Below are 22,424 nucleotides of genomic sequence, written 5' to 3'. Positions count from 1 at the left end.
AGGGAGGTGATCCCAGGTGCCCACTCCCGGGCCAGAGGGCACTAGGTGCCGGGAGTCCACACCCAGAGAGGCCCGGGTACCCTTGTGGCCTGAAGCCACTTGTTCCGTCGGCAGAAGTGATGGCCCTTGAGCAGGTCCCTACTCCCCATGACGGCCTGTGTTCCTCTTCCTGACACACTCATTTAATTTTTAACTCACAAGGCATTTGCTTATTTATTTTCATTGTTCTTGATAATAATTCTAAGCCATTAGAGGGGAAAATTATATTCAAAAATGCTGTTTCACACTTTATTTGTTTGATGATTTAGAGCGATAGAAAATAGCACATTTGCTGGCTTTTATAGTCTGATAATTATTCACATCCATCAAGCCATTCCAGGGGAATAAACAAAACACCAAGAAAATGACACTATTAATAGCATCCTTTGCTGCGGACGGGAAGACTCTCCGGCCCGCTGTCTCGGCAGGAATGCAGGCGACCCATCCCTGGCCCAAGGTGAGAGCTGCCCGCAGAGGGCATTTCCTTTCGATTGCCCTGTGTTCCTGGGCTCAAGAGCCACCCTCCTGCTGGACTGAGGCCTCTGTCCACCAGCACCCAGGAGCCCCAGCTTCCTTACTGGACTCTGGCTTGGTTTCAGCAGGGCCCGTGGGATGCCCATCTCTGTCGTCCAGTCTCAGTGTGTCCCTGGCCCCCGTAAGCACGTCCAGCCCCCACACCCATGTCAGGATGTGGATCTCAGACGTGATTGCTGGCAGCCATGGCCCCAGGCCTCCCTCTTACCCTATGGCAGGTGTGTGGTTTCTGGATTGCCTTTTTGGGGGTGGCTGTGACTGGGGGCGAGGGGTGTGTATCCACTCCTGCAGGCCTCAGTTGTAAAAGAAGAACCTAGAGGAGAGGCTGGCAGATGCCCACCTTGTGGTGCAGCCCCCCTGTCTCTCCCCAGACCAGGGGGCCGCTTCCTTCTGGATAATGACATCCGGGCCATGATCACCATCGTTCCCAGAAACATCTGTCCTCGTCAGCCGGTCACTTGAACAGTGAAACTGCTGGACTGGGCTTGTCTCGTCACTGTCATGTGGCTTTGCACACATCTCGTGTCCCTGCCTGGGAGCCAGCTCCAGAGAGACCTGGCTTGGTCTTTCCCATCACCTCCATGGCTATGCAGCAGATCAAAAACCACTTTATTGTCTCACTGAAGCCCTTGATACAGAAGACTGCCTTTTTGAAAAAGGCATCTGGCAAACAGTGCCGGAATTCGTCTCTCTCGGCCTCCTCAGCAATTCCACAACATTAAACCCGGAGTTATGGAGCCTGTCAGGCCCTGCTGCAGCCTCGCGGGGTCCCGTGCCTGTGGTTGCAAGGGCCACCAAGCCAAGAGCACTAAATTTTCCACAACTTTCTGGTTGAGTGTTGGCCAGAGTACTTTGTATAAGAACTGTCACCACCAGAGAGAAAGGGTGGAGGAAGAGGGGTGCATAGGAAGGGCTGGGAAATCACGTGGGAAGGTCCAGAGGGACCTGCCTGGCCAGCCTCAGGACTGAGGCTCCCCATGCTGTGGGTGGAGGAACCAGTGTGGCCCCCTCCACGGGTGGCCTGTCCCTCTGCAGCCTCCCCCACGGAGCTCCCCTATTTCCGACTCTGTCCCCCAAACCCCCGGTCTGTTTTCCCTCCCAGTGGTCCCCAGATTCTGGGAGTGGCGCTACCCGATCCTGTCCAGCCTGTCCAGGCTCTTCTGCCGTGACTGGGCCGTCTGGGACTGGACCCTACCCCCCGGGAGGAGCGAGGGGCTACTGGACCAGGGAGATGGCTGTAGTGTAGCAAGACTTGCAGAAAACTAGCCTTGCTGGGGAGGGGCGCTCATGCTGGCAGAGAGCAGGATTGGGGAATGAAGGGGGCCTGGGTGTGGGCTGGGGCAGGGCCGCCTGCCAGCCGGGAGACCTCACACCAGCCCAGTTGTGAGGCGGATGTGGTCCTGGCAGACAGTCTGTCCATCAAAATAGGCATGCATCCTTTGCCACCCAGGTGACCAGGGCTGCCACGTCCAGAGAGCAGCTGCCTGGGATCACAGGCGGGCAGAGCGGATTTGTTTTGGCCGTGAGGTTTGACCTTGTGTTGGGGACAGGGTTCCTGGGGAGCAGGACAGACTGCTCCCATATTGGTGACCAATAAAGCTGACTCTGTTTTATGGCCCCAGAACCTGCTCTCTAATAGCCAGACAGATGCTTGCTACCTCGAGGGTGAGTAAGCAGCCCGGCTCAACCCATGGAGCCCCTCTGCCTTCTTCCTTTCTTTTTTCTCCTCCCGGACCCGAGCCCAACCCGGTGGTGTGATGCTGGGTGGGGCTGTGATGATGTAACATGACCTGGGCCCTGGCTGGAGACCCCATGAGGTTCTGCCATGAAAGCCCCTTGATTTGGGGACTTTCCTCCAGTGGTGAATGTCTGCTCTGCAAGGGAGGCCAGTCCTTTGGCCCACTCACCTGGGCCTCCATTGCACTGGCCTTGCTCGGGGGCCCCAGAGGGGAGGGCTGTGGCTGGGTGGGGGCTCGGTGGGCACCTACATTGCCACAGCCAGTAGAATTCGGGGAGCCTCACGGCTGGCTGCACGGATGAAGCCTCAGACACCCTCCCTGCCCTCTTTGTATGGATGGTCCACACTCAGTGCTTACATAGTCAGGACTAGCACCCTGCCCTCCCCTGATGACGGAGGTTTTCATCCTGCAGGGTCCCTGGAGGCGGGAGGGGGTAGCTCTGGGGCCTCTCAGCACCCCGAGGGGGTCGCCCGGTGGTTGCCTCGTGGCAGGCGCCATGTGCTCTTGGCTGTCAGAGTCCAGACGTCCCCGTGGCTGCTGGCTTCTGTCCATGAGTCCTTTCTCCTCTCTCCAGGGGCTGCCCTTCTGAACACTCGGCCCGCGTCCTGCAGTCTGTACTTTCTGATAACAGAGGAGCCACGTGCCAACATATTCAACTTTTAACATCCACCAGATTCAATTAATCTTATCTTTACAACTCCCAATTACAGGCGGTAATTAAGTGAAAGCAGCATTGTAGACCCGCGATATTGCATTAATCATCACAGCCTTGGAGCCGTAAATTAGTTCCTTCCCGGCCCTGGGCATCTTCCCAGAAGGGACGGAATGTTTCATTCTGCTGTTTGTGGGGGGTGACATTAATCCCACCAAGGTGCCTTGGATTGGGATTAACTTTGATCATCTTTATGTAAGCGATAAAAGGCTGTTTAAAAAAAGAGTCACCTCCTCTTTGTCCACATAATGGGAAATTCTCTGATGACAGCAGAAATACAGGTGCCACAGCTGCCGCCTCCAGGGCCCCGAGCATGCTCGGAAATTCATTGTTTTTATCCTGTTGGATAAACGAGGTGGCATAGCGTTCACCTACCTGCTCCCCTCGCCCCCTTTTATTTTATTAAAGCAGTGATAAACCTCTCCATTGGGGTGGGTTCAGCTGGCCGCCATGTCTGGGCGATCTTCAGTGTTTCCTGTGGTTCCCCCATTTGGCTTCCTGCTCCGGGGGTGGGGGTGGGGTAGGGGGGATGCACCCTCACAGGGTCTTCTTCTAGAGTTCCAGGTGTTGCCGGGCTTATTTAGGAGCACAGTCCCCCTCCCCTCCGCACTGCAGCCTTGGGCAGGTCACTCTCTGCGGGGGTGGGGGGCATGGAGCAGTATCCCCAGGACCGCCCCCCCCCAGTGGTGACAACTGGAAATGTCTCAGACGTGGCCTGGTGTCCCCTGGGGGGAGGATCGCTGGCTTGAGAGCCACTGTCTGGAGTTTTTCCCAACAGGTCTGGAGGCAGATGGTCTGATGACTGTAGTCGGACGCTTAACCACCCTCCCTCCTCCTTTGGACAAAGGACACACCCCACATTTGTTTGAAAATGGAGGTATCCACCTGGACACACGCTCTCAACTCTGACATGCCTGCCTTCTCTCGTAGGTATGCTATCCCCCCGGAGCACGGCAAGCGCCTGGAGCGGCTGGCCATCGGTAGGTGCCCGGGGCCCCGGGGCTGGGTGGGCGGCGGGCTGGCAGTCCCACCCTCCCCGGCTCCCCGCTGTTGTCTGGGTGTCAGTGTCCCGCGCCGTGCCTACTTGCTCCCTCTGGGTCAGGCCGTGGTTCCCCCCGTGGGTCTGTCGCTTGACACACGCTGCACGAGCATTGGTGCTTCACACTCTCGTTTTCCAGACTCTGGGCATGGAATGTGGGATGTGACCCCAGGCTTTGCAGGCTGGAGGCAGCCAGTGTTCTCGCCCCCACCCCCCAGCTCCTGGGGCTCCATCCCACACTCCTCTGTCTTGGTGGAGCCTTACATGAGAAGTTCAGTTCGGAGGTCCTCACAGTGCTGCACGGCCAAGGGGGCGCCGTGGGGCTGTCGACTGTCCATGCAGGATTGGTTTGCCTGGGCTCCCTCAGCAATGTCCTGCTACCTGCATTGAGGCCGTAGCTGGGGCCTCTTGGGCTGACTGGATTTATCAGAGGGGGTCCTGGGCTGTGTCTGGACAGGGGGCCACTGACCACTTGGATATAGGAAGGCCCTCAGGGCATGGAATCCTTCAAGACAAGCAGACACCCCGGCTGGGAGGCCCTGAGGCCTCTGTGTGCCCCACCAGAGGGCCAGGCCATGGCCCTGAGTCACTCTCACCACGGGCCTGCCCTGTCCCCACGGAGGCTCTTGTGTCGTGAGGGTGGATGGCTGTCGGTGCTGGACAGACAGTAACAGACGCCTGGCCCAGCCATCAGCCCTTGCTCCACAGCCAAGAGCGGCCCCTCCTGCACAGGTTGCATCCAGGTGGGGGTGAGGGTCTGCCTCTAGACAGCGCTGGGGCTCTGGCCACCCTGACCTCTGTGGCAGCAGCAGGCAGCCCGTACCCTCAGGCCGTGGAACCTTCCAAAGCCATGGCTTGGTGCTGACGAGGCTCCCTGATGGCCCGCCACCGGCCTCCATGCCATTCCCACTCTGGGGAGCATGTTTCTCCTGGTGGAAACTACAGGACAGGCAGTCCTGGCAAAGGCCATTTGCGCTTACTTCCTAAGATCTAAAGGGAAAGCCAAATTAGATTTTTTTTCCCATTATCTGACTTTTTAAAATGCCAATTAAAAATGTCTTTTCCTGTTGTATTAGCTTCTGGTTGATGTAACAAATTACCACAAACTCCCAGGGGGCACTAGTGGTAAAGAATCCGCCTGCCAGTGCAGGACACATAAGAGACCCAGGTTCCATCCAGGTGGGAAAGGGAAGATCCCCTGGAGAAGAAATGGCAACCCACTCCAGTATTCTTGCTTGGAGAATCCCATGGTCAGAGGAGCCTGGCAGGCTGCAGTCCTTGGTGTCACAAAGAGTCAGACACAACTTAGCACGAACGCATCACAAACTCAGTGACTTAAAACAACACAGATCCCCTCAATTTTGCTGTGAACCTTAAACTACACTTTTAAAAAAAGTCCTGATTAAACCCCCACAGACTTGTGTTCTCACGGTTGCGGAGGTCAGACATCTACAGCGAGCCTCCTGGGGCTGAGGTCGGGTGTCAGCGGGCTGGCTCCTTCCTGAGGCCCCCTTGGTGGGGTAGGGTCGGGCGGAACCCAATCTCTGGCCTCTCTGACTCCTGCAGGCGCCCCGTCCTGGACCCAGGGCCCTGTCGCTCGTCCTGTCTCGCTGGCCCATGGCTTCTGCTGCTGTGGCTGGGCCGCCCTTGCCCCCGTCTTAGAAGGACCTTCTGGAGGCCACAGTCCCCATCCCCAGGGGTCCAGGCCCATCTTACCTCAGGGGCCTGCACTTGGTCCCATTTTCAGAGCCCTTTTCTCCAAGGAGGGGCCCTTACATGGGCTGTGGGGATCGGGGCGTGGGCGTCTTGGGGGAGCCATAGTTCAGCCCCCACCTGCAGAGCCAGGAACATCAGCACAGGTGCTCTCTCTGGGGACCCTGGACCTTGTCTTCAGCATCTCTGCTCTTGCTGTTTGGTCGGGGGCCAAGGGTGTTTGCAGCTAGCCACGCCCAGCTGTTCTCCCTGAATGTGCCTTCTCTACTGGAAGAGTGTGGGGTGATCTGAGCAACTAGAGAAGCTGGAGGCAGCCGGAACTGCTGCCGGGGCCTTTCTGTCGCCTGGACCTGGATGCTGGCTCGCTGCCTGGGCATCTGTGGATGGCTTGGTTTGGTGGCCAGGGCTGGGAGAGGATGGGTGGGTGGGCAAGCAGGAAGGCGGCCCTTGTGGTCAGGCTGCACCTGGAATTCAGGAAAGGGACCGGCAGATCCGGAGGAGGGGTGGGGGACCTCATGGTTCCTCTACAGTCCCTCGCTTGGGCTGCTCTCCCCTCCTCAGAGGAAGGATGGAGGAGGCTCCAGGGCTGGTGACTCACTGCCCTCCTGGGCGTCCCTTCCAAACTTTTTGGGGGCGTGCCTCCTGGGCGGCTTTGTTGAGATGGGTGGAAGGGGGTTGCAATTAATATGGAAAATGAATAGCTGCGCTCTGAATGGGCTCGCTGGGAGGGTTGTGCAGCCCACGGGGAGAGCGTTAATGTGTTGGTGCATTATTGGTGCTAATCACTTAAAATGTGCGCCTTTATTAGAGCTTTAATGAGAGCCACTTAAACTGTGCATTAAAAAGAGGAACTGCAGAGAGGGCGGCGGGCCGGGCGGCAGGCAGCCGTAACTCTAATGGAAATGCTTTTAGTGCAGAGCAGTGTGGGATTCTGTCATCCTGGCTCTTTCCAGAACCTCCACACTGGGTCCTTGCCGTCAGGAGCCTCCTCCAGCCTCGGCGTGTGGGTGGGGCCATGTGTGCACACAGACACATGCACACACGCACACACGCATGTGCACACGTGCCCATCGAGGATGTGTGCTGGCTGGTCTCACTGGAAGGGCCCCGGGGCCACCCCTCACGCTGCTGCCTTGGGGATGTGTCTCACACCTTGAGGAGCCGTGTGGCCCTCCTGTGCCCACTCTGTGCAGTTTAGGATGAGAATCTCCGCCACCATGGGCAGAACCTGAGGTTGGCTTTTCCTTAACCATGAAACTGGCTTGTTAGTGACTTGAGTTTCAGCCAACATGTGATGTGGGAACAGTGCTGAGCTGTGCTGGTGAAGCCTGGTGTCTGGGTCTAGGTGTCTGGGCCTGCTGTGGACTCACGGATCATCTTTTAAATTAGGTGCATGGCGCGCTCTGGGGCGGAAAGCAGAGGGGCTCTGAGCACAGATAGAGGCGCAGGCCTGGGTCGCCCACTCTACCCCCATGCCTGTGGGTCTGGGCCACAGGTGGGTGGGTCATATGACCACGTGGGTAGAGAGCCCTTGCCCACTCAGACAGCCCCCCTCTTTGTTGTGGACTTGGTCAGTGAGTGGGGGGTCTCACACTCACTCCACTCACTCCTCATCCCACAACTCGTCAGGCTCTAGAGAGCAGCTCCGCTGTCCTGTCTCGCGGCGGCTCTCTCGCATGGCCCAGTGACTGTGTGGAGGCCCCAGTGGGTTTTGCCTGAGGGGAGCTCAGAGTCGGGGGCAGTCTGTGGGCAGCCGTGCCCCAACCGCACACCTTGTCTGTAGTCACGAATGTGGTGCTGTGTGTGGGTACATTCCACCTGGTGGGCCCCTGCGTGGCCTATGGGGCCACAGGAGGACAGGGCTGCCTGGCCACCCCGCCCCGTCTGGCTGACACTGTCTCGTCTGCTCCAGGCTTCTTCCCCGGAAGCTCCCAGGGCTGCGATGCCTTCCTTCGGCACAAGATGACCCTCATCTCGCCCATTATCCTCAAGAAGTACGGGATCCCGTTCAGCCGGGTATGTAGGGGTGGGTATGTAGCCTGCCAGTGGTTGGCTTCTGGGCCCCGGGCCCTGCTGACCATGAGCACCTCAGGAAACTGGCGTCTTCACACTGGAGAAGGTTCTAGAAGGACCGCAGGCTGGGGTCGGGCCATACTGTTGGGCCATCAGCTCCTCCACGGTGGCGGTGAGGGTGGAGGTGGGTATCAGGAGGGGCTTCCCTCATGGCCCCTCCCAACCCAGACTCGAATATCTGTTGGTCCTAGAGTCAGACTGGGGAGTGAATGGCGGGGTCAGCTCCTGATGACCCTGCAGGAAGTGCTGAGGAGCTGGGCCCCCCTTTGTGGGAGCCCCATGCCCAGGGCAGACGGCCTCACTCCAGAGGGAGTGAATACCTGTTTAGAAATGAAGCGTCTGACTCGCCCGCAGCATGAAAGCTGCGATCTCATGGAGTTTCCTGTAAGGTGTCCATATGGGGCTGTGAGGGATGAGGCTGCACTGGGGGCTAAGTTGGCAGGGACCCCACCACCTGGGGAGTGGGGTGGGCAACAGGGACTGAGCTCTGGGGCTGGGCGCCTCTGTCCCGGGAGCGTGCCCAGCTGTCGCCACTCCAGGCCAGTCCCTCCCCATAGACAGGTCTCCTGGACACAAGGGTCCAGGTGAGTGGCCCATGCCTGGAACTTTCTGGAAGGCATGTGGGCCATGGCCCTGAGGGCAGAGGCAGCCCAGCTCCTGCAGGTCTCCCCAGAGAGTGATCTGTCAGGCACAGAGCGAGCTCTGTGAGCAGACTTCCACGCCTGCCTTAGCCCGGATGTCAGCAAGTCGGAAACTGGTTCTGATGTTTGAGGCACGCAGCCGCAGCATCGCCACGCAGATGGGGGCGTGGCCTTCCTGCCAGGGCCACCGCCGCCACTCGCGCTCTTCAGGTAGCGGGTCCCTGTTCTTCTCTCTGCCCCCTCTGTCTTCTGGTCGGAACGTTGTTCCTTACCAGGAACCGTGCAGACAGATCACAGCCTTGCTCATGAGACTGAGAGGTCCTTGTTTCCCATCACTTTGTCCAGAACATTCTCAACTCCCTGCGTCCTGGAGAGGGATGCTGGTCGTGGGAGTCAGCTAGTGGGTGCTGTCCATCCTCCCAGGTCGGTGCCAGTGTGGTCCTGCAGCTCATTTGTGAAATATCTAAGCATGACCCACAGGCAGTGGCCTCCTGCTGGTCACCCTGCTGGTGACCCAGGAGAGGTGGGGCTCAGCGGCCATACCGGCTCCCATGGGGCCAGGACAGAGCTTCACCCTGAGGCTGTGGGACCCAGGCCCTTGTCCGGCAGCAGAGAGCCCTCCATGGGCTGCAGGCCTGGGGACCAGGCTCCAGGCCCTGCAGAGTCAGGGATGGACAGACACCTCTCTCAGGGCTCCGCGTGTAGCCCCTCATCTGAATTCCTGGTAAAAGAGTCACTCCACACTCCACTTATAAATCTTTGTAATGGTATTTACTTCTGGAAGAAAAAGCAGATCAATAGCGGAGCTTTTTAATAATTAAAAGTGTGTGTTTCTGTGATCTGCCATGGACTTCCTCATTCATTCTTCGAGAGCTCGAGGTGCAGCCGAGCTCCGGGCTTCCCCTGTGACTGGCGTGCGGGGCCCAAGCTCCCTCCCCTCCTGACTGCTCTGCCTCAAGGCCGATCCATCATCCCTGACGCCTTCTAATTTATTGTCAGGTTAACGTTGATGGTGGCAACATGGAGGACAGCCTCCACGGGCCCGAGGTGGAGCCACCGAGATGTAGATTTTCTCACGGGAACATAATCTTCTTGTCATTCCAAATGAGCACACCTTCCCTTCTGGGCCTTGATTTATGGGAGGGGTCGGGCAGGGGCCTCCAGCTTGGTGACAGGGACCCCGCTGCCTCCCTGAGGCTTGAGCAGACCAGTGTTGCTCAGAGGCATCAGAGGAAGAGTGAGACAGCACTCTCTGGGATCAGCTCAAGTAGGATGAGAAAATCAGTAACTGGGTTTAACAGGCCATCCCCAAATCCGAGTTTATTTACCATTTCATGAACTCCTGAGTCCTGCGACAGAAGCCGACCCAGGGGGCTGAGGACTGAGGATGCTGGCCACTGGTCCTGGGGACGTTGCCCATCCCCACCTCCCCCCTCTCCTACTGTCGCTTCATCCCTGCACACAGCTGTCACTTGGCCTGGAATTTAAAAATGTAACTTAATGCACAGTGACTTCCCTTGATTGGTGCAATTCATTATTTGAAAAGAAAAATATCAGCGTGTTCTTAAGGACTGGCTTTCCTCCAGGCTACATCAGTTTTGATTGATTTTTGACTCTGTGGTTGGTTTCTGGACGTCTCACCCCCCACCACCTCCCACCACTCCCCTTCCCCTGCCGAGGTTTGACTCCTCGTCAGTTCCTTAGATAAATCCAGTGATTTCTACTTGTCTCCTTGGGGTTATTAGCAGGGCGCAGAACCACAGTCAGTGACAAAGCAGTGAACAGCCTCCAAGTGGGGCAGGAAAATTGAACAGACACACTTGGCAAAAGGAGGCACACGCCTGCAAAGGCAGGTCCAGACACACCAGGACCAGATGTGGTGGGTGGCACCTGCCAACCTGGGGGCAGGTCTGGAGCCTGTACCCCCCACTTGGGCCACAAAGACTCCTGACACTGCTGAGGGGGCAGGGGGATCTCGCTGTCATTGCCACGTTGGTGCAAGATGGGCAGCTGTCATGGAAAGCCGCTGGGCAGTTTCCTGGGGCCCTAGTTCCCCCTCCGTGTCTGTTTACTCTGGAGAAACACCAGCACCATCTGGAGAAGTGGTTCCACTGGCCCCGCCGCTCTGCTCGCTGCATCCAGACCAGGGAACAGCCACAGGCCTGTCAGCAGGAGGCCAGATGAGCAAGTAGGACATGTCCTCGTGACAGGAGGCCCTGTAGGAACAAAAAGGAGACAGCGGAGTGCCCACTGGGACAGATAAACCCTGAGGATGTGCCAAGCGGAAGAGGCCAGACCCAGAGTACAGACGATGTGGTCGGTGTCTGTGAAACCCTGGAGAGACATGGAGGATGGGATGGGCCGGCGTTTGGGGCCACAGTCCCTGGAACTCAAGACAAGCTGATCTCTGCTCCCAGCTCAATCCAGGAAACGACGGCCCTCCGGGTCACTCCTACACACGCCTCTATTCCAACAGCTCCACCTTGCATTGCAGGACATCATGAGCGGACGTGCTGGCTGCTGTTACTTCTCATCCCTTTCAGAATAGCCTGCTGTTGGAATGACTGCTGATGGCTGGGGGCGGTCAGTGGGGAGGGCCCTGGGGAGGAGGCTGCAGCCCCCACCTCCTCCTCCAAGTCTCAGGGAGGCAGTACTGGACGCCTTTGTGTGGTGTCATCATCCCCCGCCCCTCATGCCCAGCTCCTGGGTTTGGCGTCTTTGATGCAGAGGCCGGACCAGAGTCTGGCTGTCCAGACCATTTTGAATATGCCTAGAAACATCAGCTCCTCCTGTGGGGTTCTGACCTTGACATGTGTCCTCCCAGCCCTCCGACACGTCACTTCAGTCGCTCTGTCCTCACTTGGAAGGACCTACGTCTTAGGATCTAGTGGATAGGCGCCCTGCTCACAGTGGTGGGGCGACTCAGGCCAGGATCTGGGGCCGTTTCATGGGTGGGCCTACTCCTTCCTCGCACGAGGACTGGACGCTGTGCTGCAGGCTCACACGTGTCCTGAGCTCCCAGACCTCTGAGCTTCCCCAGAGCTGACCGGCCCACCTTGCCAGCCCTGTTGCCGTGTGGGAACATCTCACAGTGGACAGGAGGTGTGATAGCCACCTGTCTACAAAGCAGAAGCCGCCCCCCACGCCAAGCAGAAAGCACCTAGCGTCCCAGTGCTGCAGCTCGCCTGTCTGAGAGTCCAGACTGTCCCCTTGGGCCCGGTGGGGCCATCCCAGGCGCTCACCTCACCTGCTCTACCAGCTCCGTGAGAACCAGGCTGCAGCCTGTAGAACCTTGGCCTTTCACCTGGCCGACTCCGTTGGCTCCTGAAGTCAGGTCCCCACACTTGGTGAGGTGTCCTGGAGCCCACATCCCCCTCCTGGGCCCCTCAGTGGCTCCTGGTGGCTTTGCTGCCAGCCTGTGATGCCCCATGTTAGGCGTTTCTTCCGGCTGGGCCTCATCCCTCACCTGTCACCCCTTCCTCCTCAGATCACACAGGAGGCGGGGGAGTTCATGATCACGTTCCCCTATGGTTACCATGCTGGCTTCAACCACGGATTCAACTGCGCCGAGTCCACCAACTTTGCCACACTGCGGTGGATCGATTACGGCAAGGTGGCCACCCAGGTGAGTGCATGCTAGCCACCCACCTGCCCTCCCAGCCCCGGGCCTAGGTGACAGCCACTTATATTTAGCCTGAGGCTCAGACTCTCCATCAGGGTCTGTTTCTGGATCCTCAGCAGACATGTCCTCAGCTCATTCCTCACTTGGAGGGAAGAGGGCATGGGCAGGTCAGGTGGTATGCAGCAGCCGGCACCTGGCCAGGCCTGACTCAGGGCTCCCTCTGTCCTGGCAGGCCTAGGTTTGCCGCCACCATCTGGGGGCCAGGGAAGATTTGTTCCTTGTTAGTTGACTCTTAAGGGGCCTCTTGGTCAGGTGCGGGGTTTGCTTTGGCCCCAGAGCCTGTCTTTACCAGTCTGCAGTGTGTGTGTGTGTGTGTGCGCGCATGTGTGTGTGAGGGCACATGCAAGAGAGAGCAGCGCCCTGGCAGGGCAGGCCCTGTGCTCGAGCCCAAGAGCTTCCTGCTGCCTCGTTATCCGCAGTGGTCACTCAGAGCCCAGGAGCCTCATTTGTTTTCCGCAGTACTTTGCCAACCTGCCCCCAGAGGGACGATAATCAGCCTGCAGACCTGACGCTTGAACTGAGTGCTTGTTGTCAGCTTCTTTTTCCCCTGCATGCACCCATCTGTGGTTCTGATGGGCAGCTCAGTGGGGCTCAGGGCCCCACAGTGGCATGTCCAGGGAGCAGCTGGATAGTGGGCAGGTCCCTGGGAAGGGGATGCTGCTAGGAGGGCTGTTGGGCATGCAGCAGGCCTAGCCCTTCTTTGGCAGCTGGGACCAGTGACCTTCCTCCCAGGACTGGCACCATGACCGCCCTGAGGAAGCCAGTGAGCTCCACCCATCCGGCTGGGCTCTGGCCGAGTGGCCCTGGCTCTCAGGTTTCAGCTGCTTGAATCTTTTCTCTCCAACGCAGAAAGGGGCCTAGCCTTGCACACATCTCACTCTGGCGCTGAGCACAAGGAACAGGAGAGGCCCCTCACTGCCTGTTCAGTGAAATCGGGGTGCCTCCTACCAGCCTCCTCAGCAGAGCCCTGGGGGTCTTCCATGGAATCACTCAGCTGTTCAGAGTCAGGGCCTAGGGTTAGGGAGCATGGTGGGTTTCTCCCAGACACGGAAGTGGGGGCAGTGTGGACCAGAAGAACCCTGAGCCCAGATCCTGATTTGGTCAGTCCACCCCTGACCCCAGATCTTTGCAGAAGAGGGTCTAGGCTGTGACGATTGGGCATCATGGCCTGGAGATATGGCCTCATGGGGAGGGAAGTTGGCATCCAGGTGCAACGTGTGGCAAAGTGCAGGAAGGCCCAGACCGAGGGTTCTCAGGATGTTCACAGACTGGAGCTTGGGAGTAGACAGGGTTAAATGAGATCCATTGTGAGAGGGAACATCTGTTTCATTTCACGTTTGAGTGGGGTGAAAGACTGAGTGTGCTTAGCCGCTTGGTAGTGCCCAACTCTGCAACCCCATGGACTGTAGCCTTCCAGGCTCCTCTGTCCATGGGATTCTCCAGGCAAGAAACCTGGAGTGGGTTGCCCTTTTCTCCTCCAGGGGATCTTCCCCACCCAGGGTCAGACCTGCGTCTCCTACGTCTCCTGCGTTGCAGGTGGATTCTTTACCCACTGAGCTATCGGGGAAGAGGGTGAAAGACTAAGAAAATTAAGCTCTGGGGGTGGCCTTGTGGCACATCTCTGCTATACAGCATGGTCTAGACGGGTTGGCGGTCTAGACGGGTTGGCTCATCTCTGTTTTTCTAATGATCTCTCTAACTTTGCTGTGTCAGTGCAGTTGAGAAAAGGAAATAGGCTTTGCAGCCAGGAAGACTGGAGAGGCGCCCCGGGATGTGAAGCGTTGGGCTTTTAGACTTAATTCAGAAAATCGTGGTGAGAGTGTCTTTGGCAGAGAGTCTGACTTGGCTAAAAGAGGAGAAGTGGGGACGTCAGGATTGTCCGCTTAGATCCAGAGGAATAATTACACCTCCCGGGGCGTGTTCGCATTGTCGCCGAGAGTTCCACGTGTGCAGGGCTGCCTGGCTGCAGCAGGCGCTGGATTGAGTTGTCAGCCCGGCAAGGGCTTGTTCTGGAGGCACTGCTGGAGCCAACCCTGCCACGGAGCCAGTGGGGAGCGCCCGGATATTAAAGGCAATTTTGGGTTCAGCCATGTGTTCACAAACAAGTGACATCTGGGAGGTGCAGCCTGAGATGGGGCTCCATGCTTACATTGCCGGGCAGCATAGCATGAAATTACTGAACCAGAGTGGTGCTCTGAGCCGGCCCAGGGTTCCAGGGGCCTGGCAGCTGGGGTAGGGCCCCCGCAGAAGTGGCCCCTGGCCCTGGGGTGCCCATCTGTGTCCACCTGATGTCAGCTCCTGGGCTGTTCGGTGGTGACCCTCTGAGCTCCGCTGCCCTGTAACTAGTCCGGGATGGAGAGGCTGCCTGGGTGCTTGGCCTCACAGATGACAAGCTGAGGTATCAGGGGCAGGGGACTCTTCAGGTTCCGTGGTGCTAGGGCTGTGGATTTAAGGGAGGGGGTAGGGTAGAGGGGCAGCCAGAGCCCCCTTCCCACTGAGCTGGGGCCTCTCCTTGCAGCCTGAGTGCCTGCCCCCCTAGTCTGTGTCCCCTTCTAGCACATTCCGCAGACACAGCCCAGGGGGAGAACGTCTACTTCCCAGGTTCTAGAGACCCTTTTACTTGCTGGTTTATTAGCTTCTCAGGCTCCCAGTGAACCCCCACTCCCCCCATCGACCCATTTCTGTCATTCTCTCTGTTGACACATGAAATGCTGAATGCCCAGGCTCGCCAGCCTGTGTGAACTTCAGGCGTGCCTGTTCTTTCTTCCAGATCAGCGTCAGCAAACGGGGCCCACAGACGAAACCTGGCTGGCTGACTGTTTTTGGTACTGTCTGCCAACAGCTATGCTTAGATGTCTGTGTCCTTCTGGCCACGTCATGTGGCATGTGGGATCTTAGTTTCCCAAACCAGGGATGGAACCTGCGCCCCCTGCAGTGGAAGCTCAGAGTCTCAACCACTGAACCACCAGAGGAGTGCCGAGTGTTAGGTTTTTAAAGAGCTGGGGGAAAAGAAAATCGAAAGAAGTTATATGTGACACATGGCAACTAGATGAAACTCACATTTCACGTCGATAGTTTTTTAATTAATTTCTGTATTTGGCTGTGCTAGGTCTTAGTTGCAGGATGTTCGCCGATTAGGGGTTGAACCCAGTCCCCCTGCCTTGGGAGCTCCGAGTTCCAACCACTGGACCATAAGGGGAGTGCCGATAAGTAGGGTTCTAGTGGCATCGGTGCACGCATTCACTGACATGCTGTGCAGCGGCTGCTTGCCTTCCGGTGTGGAGCTGAGTAGGCGTGACAGGACCATCTCACCTGCAAAGTGGAAAATATTTGCTGTTGGCTCTTGTCAGGAGTTTGCAGTCCCTGGTCTAAAGAATCGATTTCATGGACGCCCTGGCTCCAGGCAGTCAGGGCTGAAGGGTCCCCCTCACTCTTTCCTCCACAGCCCCCAGGGTCTGTGGCATCAGAGGGGCTGTTCCCTCGAGCACGTTGGCCCCCAGCTGCTGCCTCATTGATTTTAGCCAAGGAAAATTTATACCCATGACTGGGGGATTGGGTGGACTATGGAATATTATGTGGTCACAAAATTAGGTTCACTCTTTACTGACATGAAAAAATGGGCACGGCATTTTGGGTGGAGAAACTAGGTTTTGGATCATGAATATGTAATCCCATCATCCCATCATGTGTGTGTGTTGGGGCGAGGGAATTTACCAAATGTTGATCAATGTTAGCTCCATGTGGTAGAATTTGAGGACTCAGCAGGGCCTGAGATCAGAGCCAGCAGCAGCCAGTCCTGGCTCAGGTCACGTGCTGCTGCTTTGGTTTTGAGTTATCCCTTTCCCTTGACCTCCTCCCCAAGCTCCGCCACCCGCTCCTGTAGCTACGTCTCTCTCTCCAGCTTTCCTGATGGATCTTGCCTGCATTAGGCTCTGATTCTGGGCCTTATGACCGGGCCTGCCGGTATTCCAGGAGACACCTTCTCCACCTCCGTGTCTCCCAGGCTGGCTGCCCCCTTCAGGCAGGTGTCCAGGGCTTGCCTGGGACTGCAGGGGCCACCTCCACAGGCCTGTGCTCCGTTTCCAAGAACAGAATTCCCCAGGCAGGCGTTGTAGTGGGATTACCAACTGGGAAGATGAGAGGGCTGCTCCATCTTCACTGCAGAAAATGAAGTGTGCACACATCAGCCTTTTAGGTCTGAGCTCGAATTAGTCTTACAAGGCTGCACGCCACATTGGATTAGCTGCGCGGGCTCGTTGCTCCCGCGGTGGGTGGCACTGGGTGAAGCCTGACAAGGGCCTCCTTCCTCCACCGAGGGCGCCCCACAAGGCGCAGGAGTTGACTTCGGATTAAACAGAGCAAGAGAGATTTAGAACCCAGCTTGAATGCTGGGAGCCCCGCATGCTTAGTTGGTTTTCTGCCCATTGTCTGGGCCGCCGCCTGGCAGCGCTCAGCCTGCAGGCAAGTCTGCTCCCCGGCAAGGTGTCTGCTGAGAGTGGAGGGCTGGAAGACGTGGCCCCCACATCCCCCCACTTCTGGATCTGGGTTGGGGGACCTCCCCTGAAACCCTCTACCTGGGCTACCTTGAACTTCAGCGCTGTGAAATGTGAGCCAAATTGTCCCCGCTGCTCCGAGGACGCTTGCCTTCTGTTTGGTGACACTACACCTGCTCTGGGTGATTAAGCCAGAGCCCCTCCCCATGAGGGGAGGTGACAGAATAGGGGGAGGCAGGGGCGGGCAGAGGAGGGCCTAGGACAGAGCCACATCTGTCCCGCCCAGACGGACAGGTGCTTCTCCGGCTCACCCACACCCGTGGTGCTGGCCTGGGCACCACTGTGCCGCCTTGGCGCCCTGATTTACGGAGCTGTGGTGGCCAGTGGTCAGGGCCTGTGGTCAACTACCGTAGGAAATATGCTTCCCTCCCCCTGAGCCTCCCCCAGGCTCTCTGTCACTCTGTCCCTGCAGCAGCTTGAAGCCCGTCCCCCGCCATATCCCGCCCTGGGAACTCAGGATGCACACAGCAGTGTGGGCAGGAATGGAGCAGAGGGCATGGCTCCCGCTTTGCCCCCCTGCTCACTTTGGCTTTGGCTTTAACTCTGACCATCTAGAACAGGTGCGACCTGATTTGGAAGGAAGGGTCTCAGGCAGAGTCTCCCTGTGTCACTGTGACCTTGGGTGGGCGGTGGGGGGTTGGGGGGAGCTCCCTCCTCCCTCCGGTCGTGACCTGATGTCCTCTGGGCAGGGCTGAGAGCCTGGTCTGGAGAGAGGGTCGGGGGCAGTTGTCCCGCCATCTTTTCCGTTGTCACCACCCCACCCCCACAGACCACTTGGACACTTTTGTCCTCTGCCCATCGTGAGGTTCTGACTCCGTGGGTACACCCCATGTCTTTTCAGAGGGAAGCCTTTCTGCCCCTGAGATGGAGTCTCCCCTGGGGACTGTGTGCCCCACCCCCATGAGGACACTCCCAAGGATGGGTCTGGGGAGCAGCCTTAGAGGCAGAGAGAGACACCCCCACCAGCTCATATGCAGGCAGGACTTCCACCAGCCCGGGGTTCAGAGCCCACCTGTCACCCCTGCCCCACTCTCTGCTACTGTGTCTGGGGGGCTGGTGGGGGACATATATGCCCCAAGGCCCTCCAAGACAGCTTTGCAGCTGAGAAGCCTTCTGTTTGTCTTCTGGGGAAGTCGTTGCAAAGAATCACAAATGCATTGTAGCTGCAGCTCCCTCACCCAGGGAGCGCGCCAGTCTGTTGCGTCCCCTCCACTCCCCTGGCTTGTGTTCATTCTGGCCCGTCAGCCCAGAGCCCCTCTCCCCACCTCCTGTCTGCTGCGCCCCCCCCTCCCGCCCAGCCGCCTGGGGTTGTCGCCTGGGTTACAGGCAGCTGTGTCCAGGCTCCCCACTCAGAGGCTGGCCCTAGAGACACACACTGAGTGCTCTTGCAGTGGTCTCTCTGGGGGCTGCCCGCTCCTCACCATGCCACTTCAGCCGGCGGTTCCCCTGGTGGGTTGCCAGCGCTGGGTTGTCCCCACCAGCAAGCACATGACCACATGGCTCTGGCCTGGGTGCTGGCCGCTGCAGGCTGCTCACCCCCCTGGGCCTGCTGCCCCTTGTCCTCATGGCTTTGCTGTGTTTTCCCATGAGAACTGGGAGCGTGTGATTCAGATCCACAGACCAGAGTTTCTGCCCCTCGGCACTGTGAATCGCAGGACTGCACCATCTGTGGGCCGTCCCTCCTGGGGCCCCACCCACTCAGCTCCAGGAGCCCCCCAGTGTGACAACCACAGGCATCCCAGATATCGCCCAGTGTCCCCTAGGGCAATTGGATCCCTTGTGTGAAAGCCATGGGCCAACGGGGCTCCTCAGGGGGGCATCTTGGCCCTGTGAAGGTATCCAGCCCGTATTGCCCAGAGATGCTGCTGGAAGGTCTGCTCCGGGAGAAGTGGCTGCGTCTGGCCCAGGGAAAGCGTAGAGGCCTTTCTTAGGTCAGGCTGTGGTCTGGGTCAGGGGACTTCATGGGCCCACCAGCACCTGGACCTTTCTACTGTCCTGCTGTGGACAGAATTTGGTTCTTGGCCATGATCAACACTGCGACTTGGGATGGCGAGGTTTCTACAGAGGGTCGGTGGGCTGGCTCCCCTTGGAACCTGGAGAACAGAGGGAGAGAAGTCCACTGGGTGTCCCGGACACCAGCGGGGCTGTGGGTGAAGGGCTGTGGCGATGGAAGAGCTGAGGGGCTAGTGGGGTCTTCAGGCATGACGCCCTTGGGAAGCATGGCCCAGAGCGCCTGGTGTATTAGCATCTGGAGAGGGAGGAAGAAAAGCGATGACAAACCTGGACAGCATATTAAAAAGCAGAGACATTCCTTTGCCCACAAAGGTCCGTCTAGTCAAAGCTATGGTTTTTCCAGTAGTCATGTATAGATATGAGAACTGGGCCATCGAAAAAAATGAGCCAAAAGAATTGATGCTTTTGAACTGTGGTGCTCTTGAGTGTCCCTTGGACTGCAAGGATCCCAAAGGAAATCAGTCCTGAATATTAACTGGAAGGACTGATGTTGAAGCTGAAGCTCCAATGCTTTGGCCACCTGATGTGAAGAGCTGACTCACTAGGAAAGATCCTGATGCTGGGAAAGACTGAAGGCAGGAGAAGGGAATGACAGAGGATGAGATGGTTGGATGGCATCGCTGACTCCATGGACTTGAGTTTGAGCAACCTCTGGGAGTTGGTGATGGACAGGGAAGCCTGGTGTGCTGCAGTCCATGGGGTTGCAAAGAGTCTGACACAACTGAGTGACTGAACTGAACTGAGAAGGGGAGAGGGGTGGGGACCCTCACAGGAGGACCAGCTCGGCTGCCGGGCTGCAGCCACAGTGCTACGTGGATGAGGCTTTTCTGTGTGGAGGAGGAAAGAGAGTGACCTTCTGGTGGGGGTAGCATCCTGGGGGTCAAAGATTCGACCTGTGACCTTGCCCAGCCCCTAAGAAGCAGCCTCCCCAGTGGGAGCCGTGCACCTAATGGTTTTGTTTATGAAGCGCTTCTGAGGGCTTCCAGTGGATTTCCTAATGAACTGGTTTGTTATCCCGTCTCTGCAGCGAGCGGGTGATTACATCAGAAACAGGGGGCCAGGCTTCGAGGCGGCCTGGCAGATGCCGCCTCCTCAGCGGGGGATCTTCCCCGTCCCTGGGTGTTTAACGCTTTGTGGGCTGACGCGCCCCCTGCCCCCACCCCAGGATTGTTCCCTCGGAAGCATGTGTGTCGCTCCCCTGTCTGGATCTGCTCAGCAGCAGCCACCCTGCAAATCCTGGGAGACAGGAAGAAGCCGCTCAGAGGGGGATACAGACGGGGGACAGGACACCTGGGATGCTGACTCCGGGAGACCACAGCAGGCACGATGTGGGGGACAGGCAGTATCAGCCAGCGGGGGCTTTTGGAGGAGGGAAGGTTCAAGACCCCAGCCCTGTCACACCTGCATCTCAGACTTCTGGCCTCCAGGGCTGGGCGGGGACAACATCCTGTGGCTTTCAGGCCCCCTCCCCTGTTGATGGCACTCTGTGACAGGAATACGCCAGAGTCTTGAACACTTCCATCCACCAGAGGAGCAGGGATGTGACCCGAGTCCTCCGAGGATGCTGCCAGCCCTGCTCAGACTGGAGCAGGGCTTCTCCAACAAGGGGTGGAGGGCCGATCACCCCCAGCAGAGATGCTGCAGGGTGTGTGCATTCCTAGGGATCAGGTTCCAGTGGGCCCCCAGTTCCCTAGTTCCTGGCCCCTGGTGGAGAGGGTGGGGCAGGTGCCCCACAGGAGCTTCTTGTAGGGAGTACAGTGACTCTTCACAGAATGCCCCCCGGGGTCCTTCCCGCCCGCTTCCTACAGCACAGAGGGGTCTTACCCTCAGTGGGGGAGATCTGGCTTCCTGCCCCTGCTACAGCCCTAGACCCTGTCCTCTGCCTCCACGAGATGGGGCAGTTGTGTACCTGGAGTCGGGGGTGACTGTCGTTATTAGTGGCTGCCCAGGTTCCCCTCCCTTTGCGATGCCTTCTGCAGCTGAGAGGCCGAGGGAACCCTGAACTGAGGGCAGACACCCCGAGGTGGGGAGGGCCGTAGGGATGTGAGGGGGTTTCTTTCAGAATCGGACCCTGAATACTGTGGACTTAACACGTGGAGTAAAGAAAGTAGAACGGAAAGGAAAAAGCAGGTCACATCCGTCAGGAGACAAGGAGATGGTTGCCGTTGGCAGAGTCCGCCGAGTGAGGGAACTTAATAGTCACCATGGCCAGGGCTGTGCTAACTCAGTGCCTGTGTGTTTTGAACCACGTGGTAGGAGACTGGAGACGGCCTGATGCTCGTGTGCAGATGGGCCGTCCGTCTAGGCGCCGAGACACTGCACCCCAAGAGGAATGAGGGGCTGGTTGCCTGCTCCATTCCAGGGGGAGGCACGTGGGAACGGTGGTGGGCGGGTCTTCTCTGGAAGGACAGGATGCCTCTGTCTTGTGTGGGGATGCAGAGGATACGCCTGGAAGGAGGAAGTGGGAACTGCGGGGGTTGCGGATGGAGTGGGGTAGGGGAGCGGAGCAGGCCTGAGTGTCTGCTGCCCTCTGTTCCTCAGACTCTGCACCCTGCGAGGGGCTGGCTGTTAGCCCAGTCCATCCTGAGCTGCGTCCCTGTGCAGCTTGGGGCTCTCCGTGTCGGGGGAAGGCCAGGGAGGGGCACATTGGTGAACACCTGCCAGGAGGCGGGAGCCCTCACTCTCCTCTGGTGAGGATCCCCCTGAGTCCTGGGCCCTACCTTCTTTAGATCTCAGGCCTCAGGGCCCAAATGGTTTGGTCCAACGCGTGGCTTCACAGTTGGTTTTTGTGTGTTTGTTCCCCAAAGAGGCCCCCAGCTTGAGATGAATACAGAGCCCCTGGCAGTGCCTTCTGGGGTTTTTGTCTGAAGTCCTGAGCAGGGAGACCCACAGAAGTGGAGGGGGCCTCAGGGTCACCGGGAACAGGCTGGGGTCAGGGAGTGTCTCAAGTGAGGGCGGGATCAGTGGAAACCCCTCTCCAGGCCGTGGGGCTTGACATGAGGGAGAGCTTCCTTTTGTGCTGAGGTGTTAAAGGAAGGTCTGGCTTTCAGTAGGTTTTCATTTGATCTTTCATTACACTTTCCCAAAGCACATCGTTTTATATGATTTCAGTTTTGCTGGGGATTATTAAAGTTTGTAAAGCGTAATTCCTTAGGCTTTGAGAATGCAGTAGCAGGCTGGGAAACGAGACAAAGAGCAGCCTAGCTGCCTTTCACGGTACAGATGAAAGGGAGGAAGGGGGCCTGGAGGGGAGAGGTTCAGAGGAAGAGGAGGGAGGGTTGGAGGGGTCTTGTTTTAGTATCAGGATGCCTCAGTACTGGGAACATTGTTTAGGTGATCCCATTTCCAACCCTGATGGCATGAGGCCGAGGAGCGGATGTGCAGCCTCGTGCCATCACAGTTGGAAATGAGATCACATAAGCAAAGCTCCCAGTACTGGGGCATCCTGATCCTAAAACAAGATCCTTGTCTCCAAGGCAAGCCAGCGCCACCCTCCCAAGGAAGGTGCAGGGTGCGTATCTGAGCTTGTGGGATGTTGCTTTCTGATGCCTTCTTTCAGTTCAGTTCAGTCACTCAGTTGTGTCCAACTCTGCGACTCCATGAATCGCAGCACACCAGGCCTCCCTGTCCATCACCAGCTCCCAGAGTTCACTCAGACCTCACATCCATCGCGTCAGTGATGCCAT

General features: G+C 57.9%; 1 protein-coding gene across 2 annotated transcripts in view; it reads left to right on the top strand.

Annotated features, from left to right (window-relative positions):
- Nucleotides 1-22,424, top strand: part of KDM4B (lysine demethylase 4B) — an 81,522-nt gene that overhangs the window by 24,035 nt on the left and 35,063 nt on the right. For both annotated transcript variants that reach the window (XM_068981390.1, XM_068981388.1), the window contains exons 5-7: nucleotides 3,955-4,004; nucleotides 7,689-7,792; nucleotides 11,978-12,115. In XM_068981390.1, the coding sequence (XP_068837491.1) occupies nucleotides 3,955-4,004; nucleotides 7,689-7,792; nucleotides 11,978-12,115 (292 nt within the window). The remainder of the gene's footprint in view (nucleotides 1-3,954; nucleotides 4,005-7,688; nucleotides 7,793-11,977; nucleotides 12,116-22,424) is intronic.

Source organism: Capricornis sumatraensis, chromosome 9, assembly GCF_032405125.1.
Source record: "Capricornis sumatraensis isolate serow.1 chromosome 9, serow.2, whole genome shotgun sequence".
Taxonomy (NCBI): domain Eukaryota; kingdom Metazoa; phylum Chordata; class Mammalia; order Artiodactyla; family Bovidae; genus Capricornis; species Capricornis sumatraensis.
This window is presented reverse-complemented; position numbering and strand designations above follow the sequence as displayed.